The sequence below is a fragment of the Hydra vulgaris genome, chromosome 13, assembly GCF_038396675.1.
Source record: "Hydra vulgaris chromosome 13, alternate assembly HydraT2T_AEP".
Taxonomy (NCBI): Eukaryota; Metazoa; Cnidaria; class Hydrozoa; order Anthoathecata; family Hydridae; genus Hydra; species Hydra vulgaris.
The window spans coordinates 133,283-151,632 of record NC_088932.1 but is presented as its reverse complement, the minus strand read 5'-3'; the positions used below and the strand labels follow the sequence as shown (position 1 = coordinate 151,632).

Genomic DNA, 18,350 nt, shown 5'->3' with positions numbered 1-18,350 from the left:
CTGCGCAATTGTTGTGAATATTTTTAATGATGCTATCAACGCGATTCATTTTTTTAATTAAAAAATGTAAAAAAATATTTTTAAAAAATTTGATTTTTTATACTTTTTTATTCATTTTATTAAAAGAATACGCTTCTTTTTTTAATAAAAAAGCATTTTTTTTTTAGTTGTGGTTGTTAGATTTTGAATTTATAACCAATCAAGAGATTCACAAGTGGGGAAGAAACTGCATTAGAGAATTATGTTTGCGATCACTTGTGGATAAAAAGTTTTATCCTGTACAAGTTATACCATGTGAAAAATTTGAAAACATGGAAGAAAAGGATAAAAAAGTGTTTTTATACTGTCTAAAGAATATTCATGGGTTAGAATATTATCCCACATTCAAATATACCGGTGAAATCATATTTTGTTGCTCAGTTGTGGATTATTTGAAAACTATATTTTCAAAATTCGAATATAATCTTGTATTTTATAAAGGTGGGAACATGGAAAAAGATGTGTTGTCTACAATAAATGAACAAAAAATAGTTACATTCGATTCAAATAAATTATTATTTCCGAAATTGTGTAAACTTCCTACTTATTTTAACAATGAAAGTTTATGTTTAGAACTTTATCAACATAACTATACGAAAAAGCACACCCACGAACATTGTCCTAAATATGAAACATATATGTTTGCGCACTATTTAGATGATTTTGCGAACGGGTTTATAGAAAATATCGACGTGCAAGATTATACAGAATTAAATGTTGAAGAATACTCGAGTTTTATTAAATTTATAAAAGATAACATTCAATGTATTTACATATTAAAAAAAGACACTTGTGAATGTTTTAATAATATATTTCAAGTAAACAAACTTGTGTATCAACTTTTTGAAATGGAAAAAAAAAAATAAAAAAAATTGTCTTGTTTATAATCCTTCTTCTGCAGTCACATAATATTTTGTGTAATGAATGTTTGTATGAATAGGTTGTTTCGATACTATTTTATCGTTTTTATAATTATAAACTTCGTCTTATTTTCTGTATAAAATCTTTGAAATGTTAAAATTTCTTTTAAAGAAAAAAAACCATTGAGCTGTGGGAAACATTTCTATTAAACTTTTTTCGTGAAAATTGCAACGTTCAAAGGCTTTGTAAATGTACACTTTATCTCCTTATTGATGTCCTTTTTTTGTATAAAATATTCATAAATAGGAACGGGTGTGTATAGGGTGTAACAACCATTATGAAAAACTTTATCGTCAAACGAAAAGCAAGGCGGTTGGTCCATGCAAGCTGGATAAACGTAATTTAATAGTTTACAATTTTTCTTCAACTGATCATACTCCTATTTGATAGATAGATAAGGAAACAAAAAATAATACTTTAAAGTGAGTTTAATTTTGCTTTTCCACGAAATTTGCTTTTCCATGTTTTTTGATTTGTAATAAAGTTTATATACTTTAACAAAGTCTTCTAGTTGTTTTTTTAATTCTTCATGTTGTTATTCTACTGTTGTTTTGGTTACATTTAAAAAATCATCGTTTATCATGCGACATACTTCTAGCGTGCTCGTTCTCCATGATGGTGATTGTTCTACAAAATTCATATAACGACGTGATGGTTTTTCAAACAAATCAAGTCTATTTTCATAGTCTTTAGCTATAAAGATATAATATAGATCCTTGTATTTTTCTTCTTCCAAGTTTAATTCCAAGTTAAAATTTTTTAAATACGTAAAGATAATGTCTTGCCATTCTTCATACGTGTTATTTAAATGGTGAAATTCAAACAACATAGGATGTAATTCATTATCTGGATAAAAAAGTTGAACAGCTTTGATGAGACTTTCGTCGAGTTGTTTGCTAGTCATTTTCTCTTTCACAAATGAACTAGCATTTATTTTTTTTCCCCTTTATATAGGAAAAAATAAAGATTAAAAAAAACAAGTTTTTTAATATTAAAACAGGTTTTTTAATTCAAAAAATTACAAAAATTTTCTTAAAAAAAAATTATTCTTCGTCTTCTTCTGGTACTTCTGGTTCGACTTTAGTTTTTTTTGTTTCAATTTCAGCAAGCTCGACAGAAGCTCTTTTCAAATTTTGATTCAAATTTCGTGAAACGCCATTTTTAATTAACGAATTGTGAAAAGATGGTTCCATAGCCATCTGTCTTGCATATTCTGTAGCATGAATTTCGTCTTCTTCTTTTGCCAAACGTATATCAAAATTGTTAAACTCGACCGTTTTTATTATGCGAGTTTTAGGGTAAGCCACTGTCATAAAGGCTTTGTTTTGAGCTTCTTGCATACTCGCCAATAAAGTTTGCAATACTTTTTTGGTCATTTTGTTATGATTAAATATAAAAACCACATTATTAGTTACTTCACCTTTGGGCAATTTAAATGTGTTGTCATCTTTATTTAATTTTAGCTCTGATCTAAACAAATAATTTGTTTTGTTGAGATCACACATTTCTCTATATCTCCATGGTAACAAGATTTCACACCCTTCATTTTTTGGTTTGTAAATCAATTCTTTCTTGAAATAATTAAATTGTGCTAACGGTTTTAGAGGGACAGTAGAATATTTTTTTTCTTTCACATTTTTTTCTTCTTTAAATTCAATCAGCCACAAAGTAGCAGCTGCTAGATCTGCAAATTTAACATAGGTGTTATCATTGCAGTAAACAGTTTCAAACTCTGCCATTTTTTGATGTTCGTTGTGTTGTGAATGAACTTTTAAATGAAAATGAACTCTTTTTATACTGTATGAGTTGAAAAGAGAGATTAAAAAAAACAAGTACTAAACAAGTTTTTAAAAAAATGTTATTCCTTAATCAAGAGTCTAAAGTTCAATGTGGTACGATGAACTTTAAACTTTGTACTTTATACTTTTAATTCTGTTTTAATGATAGAGATAATGTTGTTACGACTACTATTTTATATAAAAAGAGTGAAAAAAAACTTGTGTAAATCATCTTTTGCACAAGACAGCGAGATAGATAAAATGGAAAATAAAGAGTTTAAATCACTCGAAATTACAGATATTCATGAATGGTCTTTTTATGAAACAAAAGAGAGCGCTTGTGTTGATTTGAGAAGCTCAAAGGATGTTATACTTCAACCACATCAACGTGTTTTAGTAAGTACTGGAGTGTATATCAATGAAATGGATTCATATTTAGTAGGACAGATATATTTAAAATCAGGTATAGCTTACAAATATGGTGTGGTAGTGTTGAATGCTCCAGGAATAATAGACGCCGATTATAAAGAGGAAATTAAAGTCTTATTGATGAATTATTCTGAAGAAAATTATGTGATTAAACGTGGAGATGCTATTGCTCAAATGGGATTTGTAAAAATGTTTAAAGCTGTAAAAAATGTAATAGAATTTGATGGGTGTTGTTGTCGTGGAGTAAAAATGTCAATGATTAAAGATGTAGAAAGAAAGGGTGGTTTTGGTTCCACTGGAAAATAATTTTTTTTGTAAAATATTTTTGTTATATTTTGTAAATTTTTTTATTTTTTTTAGATTAGTAAAAAATATGGATTCATATATTTTCACCAACAATCCGAATTTTTTCTTCAATGGATTATGTGTTGACAAAATAAAAAATTTAGATTTTCGACTATCCATGTTGGAAGAAATGCATCATAATGTTCAAGGCAGCAAAATATGGAGTTTTGAAAATTTTAAAGAGCAGTTAAAAGATGAAAGCAAGGCTTATTATAGTGTTCCTTTTTATTATAAAAATTATCAATTTTTAATGAAAATGACTATCCATACGAAATGCGATAAACATGAAGAAGAAGAAATTGGTTTGTATATAATGATGCGATCTACACCTTATGATGCAGTATTAAAATGGCCTTTTATCAATCATATTATTACTTTTAAAATATGTGGTCCTCACGGTAAACAAATAAAAAAAAGTTTTTTGAGTGAAAATAATGTCTTTTCAACGTCCAGTCAAAGATCAAGAAAATGTTGGATATGGATATTGTAATTTTATAAAAACAGCAGACATTAACGAATATTTAATTGAAAATAATTTGTATATCAAATGTAAAATTAAGTAATTTTTTTAAATGTTTTTTGTAAATTTTTTTTTTTTAGAAAAACTAATAAAAAATGGATTGTTGGCCTACAATCTTTGCTTGGGATACTATTTTACAACACGATGAAGAACAATATGGACGTTTATCAAATATAATGGGTTTTGTTGGCAACCGTCATATGGATTCATTTACTCATGTAATGAAAGATATTAATGATATGAAAAGTTCTTTTATGCAATCAATTCAAGCCATGTCTTTAAATAAACTAGATTGCTATTTGGATATTTTTTCTAAAATTAAACTTAATTGTGGTGATAGAGAAAAATTATTTATGGAAAATATAGAAGATATTGTGATTGAGGATATGAACGAAATGGAAAAGAATAGTTGTATTTATAATTATATAACGAGTTTAAAAACCATTGCAGAAATTTTTTCAGAATTGTTAACTTTTAGTTATAAACATATTTAATGTAATCACGATTTAAATTATGAATTTAAACATTTATCTGTATAATTTTTTTATTTTTTTTAGATAACTAATTAAAAAAAATGAGAGAACTATTTTGGAACTATTTTATTAAATTTATATTTGATTGTTTTTGAAAATATTTATCAACAATGTCAATTTGTAAAAAATATGATAACATCATTGGATATAATAGATGAGGATAGTTGTTTAACAGATGTAAAATTTTATCGAAAACACTTTTTTGGAATTAATAACTTTTATTAATAAACATATTGAATGTAATCAAAATTTAGTATATCAATTTAATCATTTAACTGTATAATTTTTTTTTAGATTAACTAATAAGAAAAAACATAGATAATGAAAAATGGTCTGATGAACGCATCGAATGGATTACCAAATATTACGCACTTCATCATTCTGAACGGAAATTGTGGAAGTTTTTGGAACAATTATCACTTGTTTTTTATTTTCATTTTGTTATCGTTAAAGAATTTTTAACCAATGATGATCATCAAGATGGCATAGTGGGGCAACTTGAAAAAATAACAGAAATTATAGATGAAAATAACGAGCAAATCAAAAAATATCTCAATATACGTCAATTTTTAATGGAGTTGGTCAATTTCATGATTGTCATTTGCGATGCTGCAATTGAAGAAGACGTATTTATTGTAAAAAAAGAAAAGAAAGAATTTGCGAGAAAAGATGAAGCCATGTTCTCTTATATGAAAGTAAACGTGGACATGAAAAATTTTCATTATATTTCAAAGCACGAAGAAAGATTAATGTTAAAAAAAACAATTAAAAATTGTTTTACGCTTATTCTTATAAATATTTTTATCGAGTAACTTATTTTTTTTTTCAATTTTTTTGTACTTTAAAAACTTTGTATTTTTTAGGTAAACTAATAAAAAAATGGAATTCTTTCGAGATTATAAATGTGGAAAATACATCTCTCATAAATATAGAAAGTTGGATAAACTTAATGCAGATGTTGCTGTTGAATATAAAATAGTAAAATGTTTTGTTAAATATGGTGATTGTTTTAAAGATTTTTTTAAAAATTTTCATGACAACATGTTAAATGAAGCAGTAGATGAATTGAACCAATTAATACGAAAAGATGCTGAAAAAGATGGTTTTATAAACAGATTAAGAACTTTGCAACTGTATATGCAAGCCATGTACAAATTATTTACGACAAATCAAAAAAATATTGAATGGCTTAAAACAGAAGTAGAAGAAGATAAAGAAAAACAAAAAGAAAGAGATGTGGCTATGTTTGAGTATATTGAAAAAAATGTCCCTGAATTTCGCAAAGACATAATGAATCAGTTTTCTTTTGTCAACAAGACTGAAAAAACAATACGTAATCGCGAAGAATTACAACGTTTATTTTTAAAAACAATGGAATATTTGAGTACCTTTTTTGATTAAATTTTTTTTTCTCTTTAGATTACATAATAAAAAAAAATGGTAAAATTATTACAACAAACAACAAATAGTTTAGCTTCACCAATATTATGTCAATACTTAGAATTGTGTCCACATTGCCGAAAGACTAAATTTGTTTACACGATAAATGTCAAAAGAAACTTTTTCATAAATAAAATAATTTTTAGTTAATTTTTATTGTAATTTTTATTGTATTTTTTTTAGATTACATAATAAAAAATGTCAAACTTTAAATTACATGTTGAACATCACATCACTCAACTTTTATTATCAACAGCCGTTATTCATGATCAAACTCAAACGATAAGGAGCTTATTGGATCAAACAGAATCTTGTTCAAAAGAAACTTGTACTGGCTTTAGTCCTTGTGATTCTTGCAAAACAATATATGATTTTGTGAAACATTATATTCGTGAAGTAAATATTAAAAAAACTGTGCTTGAAATGTTTGAAAATTATACTTTATTATAAATCTTTTGTAATTATTTTTTGTAATTTTTAGGTTACATAATAAAAAAAATGGTAGTGGTTTGTGAATTTGAAATTGTTAAAAACAAAGATGGAAGCTTTGGTCTTATTGAAGATTTTGATCCTGAATGTGGTTGTTTGGAAGATTGTTTGGAAGATTATCATCTTAAAGAATTGTTTCAAGAAGAAATGAGTCAAGGAGAATTTGACAAATTTGTAAAACAAGTGCAACAAATCAAACCTAAAAAACTACGAGTTGATAAATATTCAGAAGAAAAAACTTTTAAAACAGAAAAAGAAGTTTTTGAAGCATTTTTATTTTTAGATTGGCGTATGAGTGAACAAGGTTCTGAAATGTGTGAAAAAGTAGCTAAAAAAATAGGGCTTACCAAAACAATACTCTTACTTGTTTGTAAAACACCTGATATTGTTTATGAAGCTCTATGTAAAATAGCTCAATGTGAATGTATATCTAATTGTGTATTTTGTAATTTAAATGCTTGTTATATTTATGATGAAATAAGAAAAAGTTTTTGCTTTTTGAATTTTATTTAAACTTTACATTTTTTTGTATTTTGTTTAAACTTTGTATACATTTTTTTGTATTTTTTTTAGATTACATAATGAAAAAAAAATGACAATCAATATAATGTTGGCTTCGAAAAAATTTGGATTGGCTGAAGTATTCTTGAAAAAGAACTTTTCATATTATGAAGACGGAATTAACTATTTGACTTCGTGTCCTTGCGAACCGAATTTGTGCACAAAATGTTGAAAGATCAGATCGGAAATTTTATGTTCGGAAGCAAAAAATAAAGATTCTTTATATATTTTTGAATAAACTTTGTATATATTTTTATGTATTTTTTTTTAGATTGCATAATTAAAAAAATGGAAAATAATATTATGTTAGCTTCACAAAAAGTGGGATTATCAGAAGTATTATTAAAAGAGACTTTTTCATACCATAAAGATGGAATTAACAGTTTGGCTCTCTGCCCTTGTAATCGAGAAGATATGTGTAAAAAATGCAACAAGATTTGTTTGGAAATTTTACGTTCAGAAAATAATAACTATGAAAAAACCATTTTTTTTTCAAATATATATATGTAATTTTGTTTAAAATTTTGTTTAAAATTTTTGTATACATTTTTTATATATTGATAAATTTTTTATATTGAATTTTGTTTCTATTGATTTTTTGTATTTTTTATATTGATTTTTTGTATTTTTTATATTGATTTTTTGTATTTTTTATATTGAATTTTGATTAAATTTTGTATACATTTTTTTTTAGATTACATAATAAAAATGGCAGGTTGCAATTTGTATATGCTTGATATTGATGATGAATTAACAGAAATAACGAAGAAAAGACTGAATTATTTAGCTTTTTGTCCATGCGATGAAAATGTGTAAAATGTGTGAAAAATGCAAAAAAATAAAATTGGAAATTACAGAAAAAATCGACTATGATAAAATTTATAAACATTTTTTATATATGAATGATTATTTATATTTAAATTTTTTGTATTTTTTTTGTATTGTTCTTAAAGCAACAAAAAACTAAAGGCTTTTTTTTTTCAAATAAACATGTAAATTTTTTTTATAATTTTGTTGAAAATTTTGTATACATTTTTTTTGTATTTTTTTTAGATTACATAAAAAAATGGTAACTAAAATAAAAATATATACAATGGATACAAAGTTTGTAGCATATAAATTGGGTATACCAGAATATAGACTAATAGAGAGTTTAGCATGGGCAAGAAGTGAAATTTTGAGTTTGTCATCGTGTCCATGTACAAGGAACCCTATGGGTTTGAATTGTCAAAAGATTAAAGATTTTCTTGGATTACATCGCTCTATTTTTTATGCTGAATGGCCAAAATTTTGAAAAATTTTTTTATATGTAATAATTTTTTTTAGATTACATAATAAAATGGAAACTAATATAATGTTGAATGGAAAAGAATTGGGTTTCTCTGAAGATTTATTACAAAAAATTATTGATTATCGTCAAAACCTATTTTCGAGCTTGACAGTGTGTCCTTGTCAAAAGTTGTGTTCTAATTGTAAAACAAAAAAAAGATACAGTTATATTTATTGAACGACATTTCTCGGATAAAAATAAACATTTTTTTATATTTTTGTAATTTTTTTGTAATTTTTTTTTAGATTACATAATAAAAAAATGGAACAAGATGACATATCATGGTGTAACTATTCTATTATATTAAAAGCTTCAAAAAAAATGGATTTATCTAAAGAACAACTCTTGGAAGTTTATAAAAAACAAAAGAAATTTTTGACCGAATGTCAATGTGATGAATACGACGAAACATTTCTTTGTATGTATTGTAGTTCTTGTGTGGATACAGCTTCAAAAAAATGGATTTAACTAAAGAACAACTCTTGGAAATTTATAGAAATCAAAAGAAAAAGATTAAATTTTTGGCCGAATGTCAATGTGAGGAATACGACGAATATAATTTTCTTTGTTTGTGTTGTAGTTATTGTGTGGATACAGTAAAAGAATTTTACATTTCAATAGTAAAAGCTTCTAACAAACTTGGTTTATCGACGGATTTATTAAACAAAACTTTTCATATTCATAGATACGAAATACGTGATTTAGCTAAATGTAATTGTAATTTTGAACAATTGTGTCATGATTGTGATTTTAAAAAATTTTTGGTTTATCGATGGATTCGTTAATTTAACTATTTTTATAAATTCTTTATTTTTACTTTATATTTTTAGATTACATAATAAAAAATGCAACTAACAGAAAATGATTTGGATTTTTTGATGGAAAAAATATACCAATTCAATCAAGCTCACCCAGCTACATTGGAAGATATTCGAATGCATGCGATTACTTCAAAACAAATTTTATGTAATCGATGTAAATGGTATTATTTAAATTACAAGTGGAATGATTTTTTCAATGAAGAAATGAAACGAGTACCTCATATATCGATTTTGATGGTCTTTCAATATATTAAAATACATTATCATGTTTATTCGAATTTAAATTTTGAATCTTTTTATGATTTTTTTAAATTAAAATGTAAAGAAGATGTTTTAAATCATGTAAAAGAAAAATGTGTAGAAATTGAGAATTGTAAACATTATTTAAACGAATGTGAAGAGTGTGATGAGTATAGATATTCTGATAAAGAGAGTTGTTCATTTATATATTGTGAAAAATGTTTTAATTCTGTATATTGATTTTTTTTAGATGAATAAAATAAGAGAAAACCATAATAAAAAAAAGTTCAAGATGTTAATCAAACAAAACCTATTGCCTGAAAACGAAATGATGGTTGCAAAGTTTTTGGTTAATGAACCAGATGATTTATTTTGTAAAGTGGAACGAGTTGTTGAACAGAACATTATTTATATGATGTTTTTTATAAAATACGCTATAATATATTTGTATTCAAAATAAATTTTTTATATGTACTTTTTTTTATATGTACTTTTATTTTAAATAAAAAAACGTTTTTTTTTCAGTAAATAATAAAAAGAATGTTATCTTTACAACAACAAAAAGCACTTCAATGGCTTGATGAAGGAAAGAATTTTTTTATTACTGGTGGCGCTGGATGTGGAAAAAGTTATATTGTCAACCAAATTGCTCAAAGTGAACAAATTTATAAAACAATACATATTACTGCGAGTACAGGAAAAGCAGCTTATTTAATCAATGGTGTCACCATACATGCTTTTGCTGGTATAGAAACTGGTGTTAAAAGTGTTGATTATTATAAACGTCATATGCATTCAGACATTAAAAAAACATGGTTGGAAACTGATGTTTTAATTATTGATGAAATTTCAATGATTAACGCTTCAACATTTGATTTATTACATTCAATAGCTTGTGAAATTAGACAATGTTACGATGAATTATTTGGTGGTGTACAAGTGATTGCTTGCGGTGATTTACAGGACAATTTGTTTTTAAATCACAAATATGGCAACACTACATGACAGAAGTGTTGGTTTTAACTCAATGCTTTAGACAAAAAGACGATGAACAATTTTTTGGTGCTTTAAATGAGATACGATATGGCCAAGTTTCAGACAAAACTATTGATTATTTTATGACGCGTTGTTTTAAAAAAGATGAAAATTTAAACTCTAAATATACAAGATTATTTTTTAGAAACATCGAAGTGGATGTTTATAGCAACCAAAAAATGGAGACCATCAAACAAGAAGGGTATTGGTTTTATGCTAAAGATGTTATTAAAAATCGAAATATTCCATGCACGTTTCAAATTCCAACAGCTGTTTATCTTAAAATAGGTGCTATTGTGATGCTTGTAAGAAATATTAATGTGGAAGAAGGTTTATGCAATGGTACTATTGGTACCGTTGTTTTAATAGAAAATAATGCAGTTTGGGTGATGATGAATAAAAAAGAAGTCAAAATTGAATGTGTCAAAGAAGAAATTTTAGATTGCTCTCATGATGTCGTAGGCTCAAGATTTGGTTTGCCTTTAAAATTAGCATTTTCTTTTACTGTTCATAAAGTACAAGGAAGTACCATGAATAAAGCCGTTGTTCAATTTAATTCAAAGGCTTTTATTAATAGTCTTTATTATGTTTCTTTATCACGAGTAATATTAACGATATATTTATAATAATTAATAATAAATTTGATTTACGAACACTATTTAAAAGTATTACTGTTGATTCTGATGTTTTGGAATTTTATAAAAAATACATGTAAATTTTTTTTTTAGATTATTAAAAAAAAATGAAATTTGAATATCAAACTGAGGAAACTCGTTTTAGTAATAACACTGAACATTTTTTTTACATTAAAGATGATTATAAAGATGAAGATATTGTAGAAGAATCACAGCTTTATTCTGAAACTCAAAGTCCTGATGAAATTGTTTATCATGTTGAACAAAAAACAATGGAAGGATTTGAAACACAAATGAAAAACAGTATTCTTTTTGGTGACTTGTTTCAAAATTTCTTATTGGGTTATAATATTGTTACTTTGTGTTGCAAGTCTATTGAAAATGGTTATTGTAAAATAATGAAACGTTGTTACAATTCACCTGTTTATTTTATTAAACCTTTAGAAGGACCAACAAATTTACGTTTTATTCAAGATGCCAATGTGCGAGCTGTTTTTAATGTTTTAGAAAACGACAGCGGATGGAAGATAATACGATTATGTAATATTAAAATTAAAACTTTATCCAATTTAACAGAAAGATCCATGATGAAATTACGAGATTTTGAATTGTCTGGTTTTAAAAGAAAAACGCTCATGACAGATGAACAAATTGAAAAAAAGAAAAAACGCAACAAAACCTATTATGAAAAAAATAAAAAAATACTAAATCAACGAAAGAAAACATATTACGAAAAAAAACAACAAAAGAGGAAAGAAATAGACGAATGGTTTGGCGAATGGTATAGTTCTCATTCTATAACACAATGGGAAAAATCACTAAAAAGTATATCTTATACTATTCTGTCTTATTAACAAAAAAAGAAAATGTTTTTAGATTATAGTATTTTGTTTGATCCAGGGTTATGTTTTTATTCTGCTTTTCTCGTCTCTTTGTTGATTCGTCAATGGAATGTGAGCACCATTGAAGAATGGAATATAAAAGTGTTGGAAAAAAACACTACAGATTTATATTCTGATGAAAATATTTTACAACTTCTTTTTGAAGATCAAGAAGAGCAAAATATTCTAGCATGGAAAGACGTTTTACAACAATTAAAAGAAAAATCTAAAAATATGTCATTTCAAACTTTGATTAATTTGTGTCATTGTTTTGCTTACGAAAATACTTTTGATGGTATTAACATTAAAATTTTTGCCGTTAACAAAAAAAACACCAAAATTCGATTGTTGCATTCTAAATTAAAATCACAATATAAAAGTTCTCTTGCAGAATTATTAAAAGTAGTTTACGAAAGCGCAAACATTACCAAAGACGATCAAGATTCTCAAAGAGTATTTATTAACGATGAAGAAAGAAATAAAGCCAATGAACGAAAAAAAACAATCAACACGATCAAAATTTGTATTTTCAAAAAAATAATTCTTTTCACGCTATAAGCATGTTGAATGGAAAATTTTCTACAAAATATTTTTGTTCTAACAACTCACGTGTTTTGTTTCAATGTTCAGATTGTGGACAAAAATTTACTACAGAGAAACACAAATGCGAAGGTTATTATAAACCGGACAAATTTACATACGGTGATTGCATTACTCACTATCGACCACAAAATTCGTTCATGTGTACAAGTAGAAACTTTTTTCCTTTTTTAATGACATTTGATTGCGAAACGAGTATTACAAAGTCTGAAAAAAATGCTACTTTCAAAGTCAAACCTTTATCTGAGTTGAATTATTATTGTCATTCCATTGTGATTCAATAAATTCATGAAAAATTAGCAAGAGAATGTTTTGGTTTGGACGAACAAGGACAAGTCATTACTCAATGGATTTTTTATTATGAAAATACAGTTGAAAGTTTAGAAAGAAATCCTTTAACCTGTCTAATAGACTATTTTCAACCAGGAGTTTCTTTACTTTACAAGACACACAGACGTATCTTGTGGGAAAAGCTAAATTGTGAAAATAATGAAAAATTTAAAATGGAATTGAGAGTTTACGATATCATTGCTTTAGCAGATACTTTGGTTCGATTTACTTATGAAATATGTTTACCGCGTTTTGAAAATTTAAATATATCAAACGAAGAAAGAGATTTAATATGGCAAGAAGAAAATCCTTGTTGTTCTATTTGTAGAACTCCGGTAGATAAAATACGTCAATCTGATGTTTATAAAAACAAATTTTCTCACATGACTCCTCAAGAAATTGAAAGATTAAATCATAACGAGTTTCGCATTTATAACGACAAACGAATTCAAGTTGTAAACATGGTGTTTCAAAGAGTAGGACGTTTAGAATTGTTCATGTTACCTTGTCACGTTCAAAATTATTTAATCGACAACGATGCTGAAAAAATAAAACAAGATTTATTTCGAGTCTCCACTTTGTATTACATTTGTTGTAGATGGTGGGAAAAGTTTCAATACCTACCTGCCACTAACGGTTTATTGAGTGATTATGTGAGAATCACCACTGTTGAACTTGTAGATTATATGAAACAATTGTCTTTGCTTATCATGACCGAACACCAATTTAAAAACTATTTTAATCAAGAGTTGTTAGAAGTTGTTAGAAGATCCCTACTTTTTAATCAAAATCTTTCGCAAATGTATTAACGAAAGTGGTGAACAATATACAGATAACCTTCATTTTTTGTTTCTAATGAGAAAATTCAAGCAACCCGTCTACGAATTATGGTATCACACCATGTTGGTTGCTTTTAATAATCAATTTGAAACCGAATTTAGTTTAACTGATTTTATTCAAGATGTAAAAATCGAGAAAAAGTTTTAAATAAATGCAACGCTTTTGAAGATTATCTTGTTATTGATCACGATCATTTTTCAGGACAAGTGTATGGATTAGCTCACGATTATTGCAACAAAAATTTAGGTAGATATAGTCTGCATTTGTCTTGTCCTATTTTTGCTCACAATGCTTCTTTTGATAATCGCATTATGATTGTTGAAGGTTTAAAAAAAATGTTGGATATTCCGTTATACGGTCATTTGGCAGAATCTGAAACTACACCTTTTAACGCTTTTATAAAATATAGCAACATGGAAGATGTTTTTGTTATATCTAAAAATGTGAGCAAAGTCAATATTATCTGCCTCGGTAAACATATTAAAATTGTAGATAGTTTGAAAATTTTAAACTGTTCTTTAGAACAAGCCAGTAGTATGTTGTCACGAAAAGCTCAAAATCAAATTGTCAACACCATGTTGCATTATTTACGACCTTTTCATCCCGAAGTAAATGATTTAACCGACAATCCAGAGTTTAAAAACTGTTTTATTAAAAAAAACATTATTTCCTTACTCGCAAATAACAGACGAACTCTTAAACATTGAATATAAAACATTTCCACCTATTGAATTATTTGCTCAAAACGATTTAATGAAGTCTAAAAAGCTATAAGAAGAAATTAAAAAATTGAAAGAACCTTTCGAAGGTGTTCAAAAACTGTGGAACTTTTTAAATTTGAAAACTTTAAAATCCTTATTGCATATCTATACTGTGCTCGATACGGTCGTATTAGGTTCTGTTATGATTGACTTTGACGAAAGAACATTTGAATTTACAAAATTTCATATTCTAAATCATGTTAGCATTTTTAGTTCTACAAGCAAATTAAATTCTACCATCAGTTTAATTCCAATCCAATATCCTGCGACCAATAAACATCAAAAAATGATTGAAAAGAGTATTCGAGGCGGTATGTCCACCAACGGTACGCAAAAATTCGCCATTGATACAGATTACTTTGAACCTAAAATAAAAGAACTCAAATTAAACAGCGAATTGAGAGGATGTTTATTTTTTATGGACGAAAATGGACAATACGGAGGAGCTCAATTAAAACCTTTACCTTTTCACATGAAATATTCTTTTAATTTGGAATGTATTACTTTAGACGATGTGATTCGAAAATATCATCGCGTTAATTTAAACGGTTTCTCGACTAGTGCTTTAGTGCATTGTCAAATTACTATGAAACCAGAGTATCAAGATCAAGTAGGAGGTTTTTCACCCATGGTAGAAAAAGAAATTATATCCTTTCAAGATTATTCTCCCACTGAAATTGTATCCAAACGTTATCTCAAAAACATTGGAACCTATGGTATAGAAAAAGACAAAACTATTAAATTGGTCATGAAATTAAGTTCGCATGAGACTTGTGAATTTTTAGACACTTTAATATGGTTGACTACGTGCTGTGGATGCGTTGTTGAAAAAATTTACAAAGTGCTTCCTCTATGGCGTTATCCTTTAGCTCAAAAAATGGTAAAACGAAATATGGAAAAAAGAAAAGAAGCTATTAAAAAGGGTGACAAGGTAGTGGATGCTTCTTGCAAATTGCAACTTAACGGTCATTACGGAACCTTGAGTCAACAAATTGCACAAAAACTAAATACTACTTTTATTAACCACGAAGAAAAAGCATTTCAAAATAGTATTGAAAATTTTCAGAACATTCGCCGTGTTTTAATTCAAGAAGGTCAAACCGATGAAAATATTAAAATGTTATTCCCTTTTCATTTTCAAAATTTATTATATAACGGATCCTTATTTATCGGTGTTAAACCTGAAAGATATAAATTAGACGTTTTTGAAAAAAAGTATGTTTAGATTATTACGACACTGTGGATTTAAACTATGACGATTATTTTAAAGAAAATCTTTTCAATTTGATGAGCAATGTCAAAACCAAAAGTATTTTATTTCACGATAAAAACAATCATTATGAAATGAAAGACGTGTTTGAACTTTTAAAATCAAAGATCATAAAAATGCTTTCATTTTAACAACCAGCGAAAAATGCAAACTCGTGAACACCTCTTTACGTATTGTAGCTTCACAAATTTTATCTTATGCCAAACTCAATGTAGGACGTTTTAGTTGGGAATTGGGACAAGTATTAAGAAATCATGGAGCTGAAAAACATTTGGTAGTAACAGATACTGATTCTGGTTGTTTTTTCGTTACGCAAAAGAAACACAAAATGCTTTCTACAACGTTTCGCGAAAAGGTAGAAGAATAGATTTATTTTTTAAACTTTGGCAATCGTTGGATGGATTATTCCAATTATAAAATGTCTCATCCTTTTTATTCCACTCTATACGCCAAAGAAACGGATCATTTTCAAAACGAAATACCTCCTCCTTATTACATTGCACAAGCTTTTGCTATGGGACCGAAATGTTATAGTATTCATAGCGTCAACGGAGACGAAGAAAAAAACTATTATAAAAATAGAGCTAAAGGAGTGCCCAATTCTAAACTTTTATTTCCAAATTATGTCAACGGATTCGATACCTTTGCTGCCAAAAGATTGTATAAACAAGTTCCTTTTTCAGTGATAAAAGAAAATCAACCTATCGAACAAAATAGAATGAGTGTCAATTACAAACAAGTGAAAATACAAACGCACACTATTGATTTTTTAATAAGATTTACCCAAAAAAATTATGTTTTTGATGACGGAGTCATGACCGAAATTCGTGATCATTATCTTTTGCAACCGATACGAGAAGCCAATTTAAAAGTGTTACCCGATATAAAAAAATTTTGTAGCGATGAACACATTCAAAATTTACTTGAAATTGAAAAAAATATTATAAAACAATCAGAACGTTATCAAACAATGGCCATGTTTAATCGAAAAGTTTTGATCCCTTTATTATACGATCTTAAAAAGAATATAAATTTGTAAATTTTTCTTTATGAATATAAAAAAAATGGAGTTTTATTTTTTAGAACAAAAATTAACAGCGCAACAACTTGAAAACAAATTAAAAGAAATTGGTTTTAAAAATTTTTATTTAGTAGAAAATACAGAAAACGAAATTCATTATTTAAAAAAAAACGATTCTTATACTTCGCGTTTGATTCTTATTACTCTAAAAGGACGAGATTTAATTCCTGAAGAATTTTTAAGTTGTTGTCTTGATTGTTTGATTGATTATTTACGTTTTGCCTGTCACGTGGGATGTTATGAAGAAGATTGTGTTCATTGTGAAAATTATAATAGAATTCATTATAATTGCACTTGTCTTTTAGAAAATAAAAAAGATGGATAATATAGTATTAACAGAAGTGGCAAAACGATTAAATCGAGATTGGAAAACGTGTGGAAGATATTTGAAAGTGAGTGAACAGGAACTGGATCTTATTGATGCAGATTACAGATATATTGAAGAAAAAGCTTTTGAAATGTTAAAAATATGGAATCGTAATGGCACTAAAGAACAATTACTTTACGCAATGAACAACATACCAAGAATGGACATTAAAAAAATTATTTTAAACCGTATTTTGTAAAATTTTTTTGATAAAAAAAGGATATAAATTAAAAAAATAGGTTGTTGTTTTTTTTTATTCGTAGTTAAATAAAAATGGAAGAAAAAGAAGAAAAACCTCTTGAACAAAAAATAGAGACTGTAGAACAACCTATAGAAAAACCTTTAGAAAAAAAAGATGGTAGATCTATTACCGAAATACTAAACGCAAAAGGTTTTCATGATTTCTATTTAAAAGGAACATCAAAAGAAAGTGAACTCAAAGACGAAGAAAGCAATTCACAAGTTAAATTTAATATTTTTAAACCTACTCAAGATGTCTATCCTAAAATACAATTATTACAGGTCCTACAAACAGCGGAAAATCAACTATGGCTAGAGATTTATTACACTGTGGAAAATTTCCTGATGCCGAAATGTTATTTGTGATACAAATGAGAGAACCTAGCGAATGTCAACACAAAACATGGAAAAATATTATCGACTCTTCAAAAAATAATTTAGAAGCGTATCAAATTATAACAGTTACCAGTCCAGAAAATTTAGATTCAGTAATACAGAGAGCTATTGGTTTTTCCAAAGATAAATACGGTATTCAAAATAGCGATCACCGTTTATTAAAAACAATACTTTTATTTGATGACATTAGCGCTTTTTGTTTAAAAAGTCAACAATACACGAGCGCGTGTTCTAGCGGTTCTCATCACGGAGTAGGTACCATTACCGTTTTTCATTCCGTACCTTCTAAAGCCAGTCAATGTTGGAACAATTTAGTGTCTCATTACAAATGTATCATTTCTTTTGATAACAACAGCAAAATTGAAAAAATATTTAAAAACGATTTTCCTTCAACCGGCAAAATGCATCATCACGTTATCAGCGATTTGTTAAATAAAGAAACTTCTAATCAACACGGACATTTGGCTT

At 26.9% G+C, this 18,350-nt stretch overlaps 1 protein-coding gene across 1 annotated transcript; it reads left to right on the top strand.

Annotated features, from left to right (window-relative positions):
- Window positions 1-2,999: 2,999 nt before the first annotated feature.
- Window positions 3,000-3,473, top strand: LOC136090377 (deoxyuridine 5'-triphosphate nucleotidohydrolase-like). Its single transcript, XM_065816973.1, has one exon. The coding sequence runs from the start codon at window positions 3,000-3,002 to the stop codon at window positions 3,471-3,473; it is 474 nt and encodes a 157-aa protein (XP_065673045.1).
- Window positions 3,474-18,350: the final 14,877 nt, after the last annotated feature.

Bases quoted from the DNA above. Each gene is read 5' to 3' on its own strand.
- LOC136090377 (XM_065816973.1), top strand. From the start codon at position 3,000: ATGGAAAATAAAGAGTTTAAATCACTCGAAATTACAGATATTCATGAA.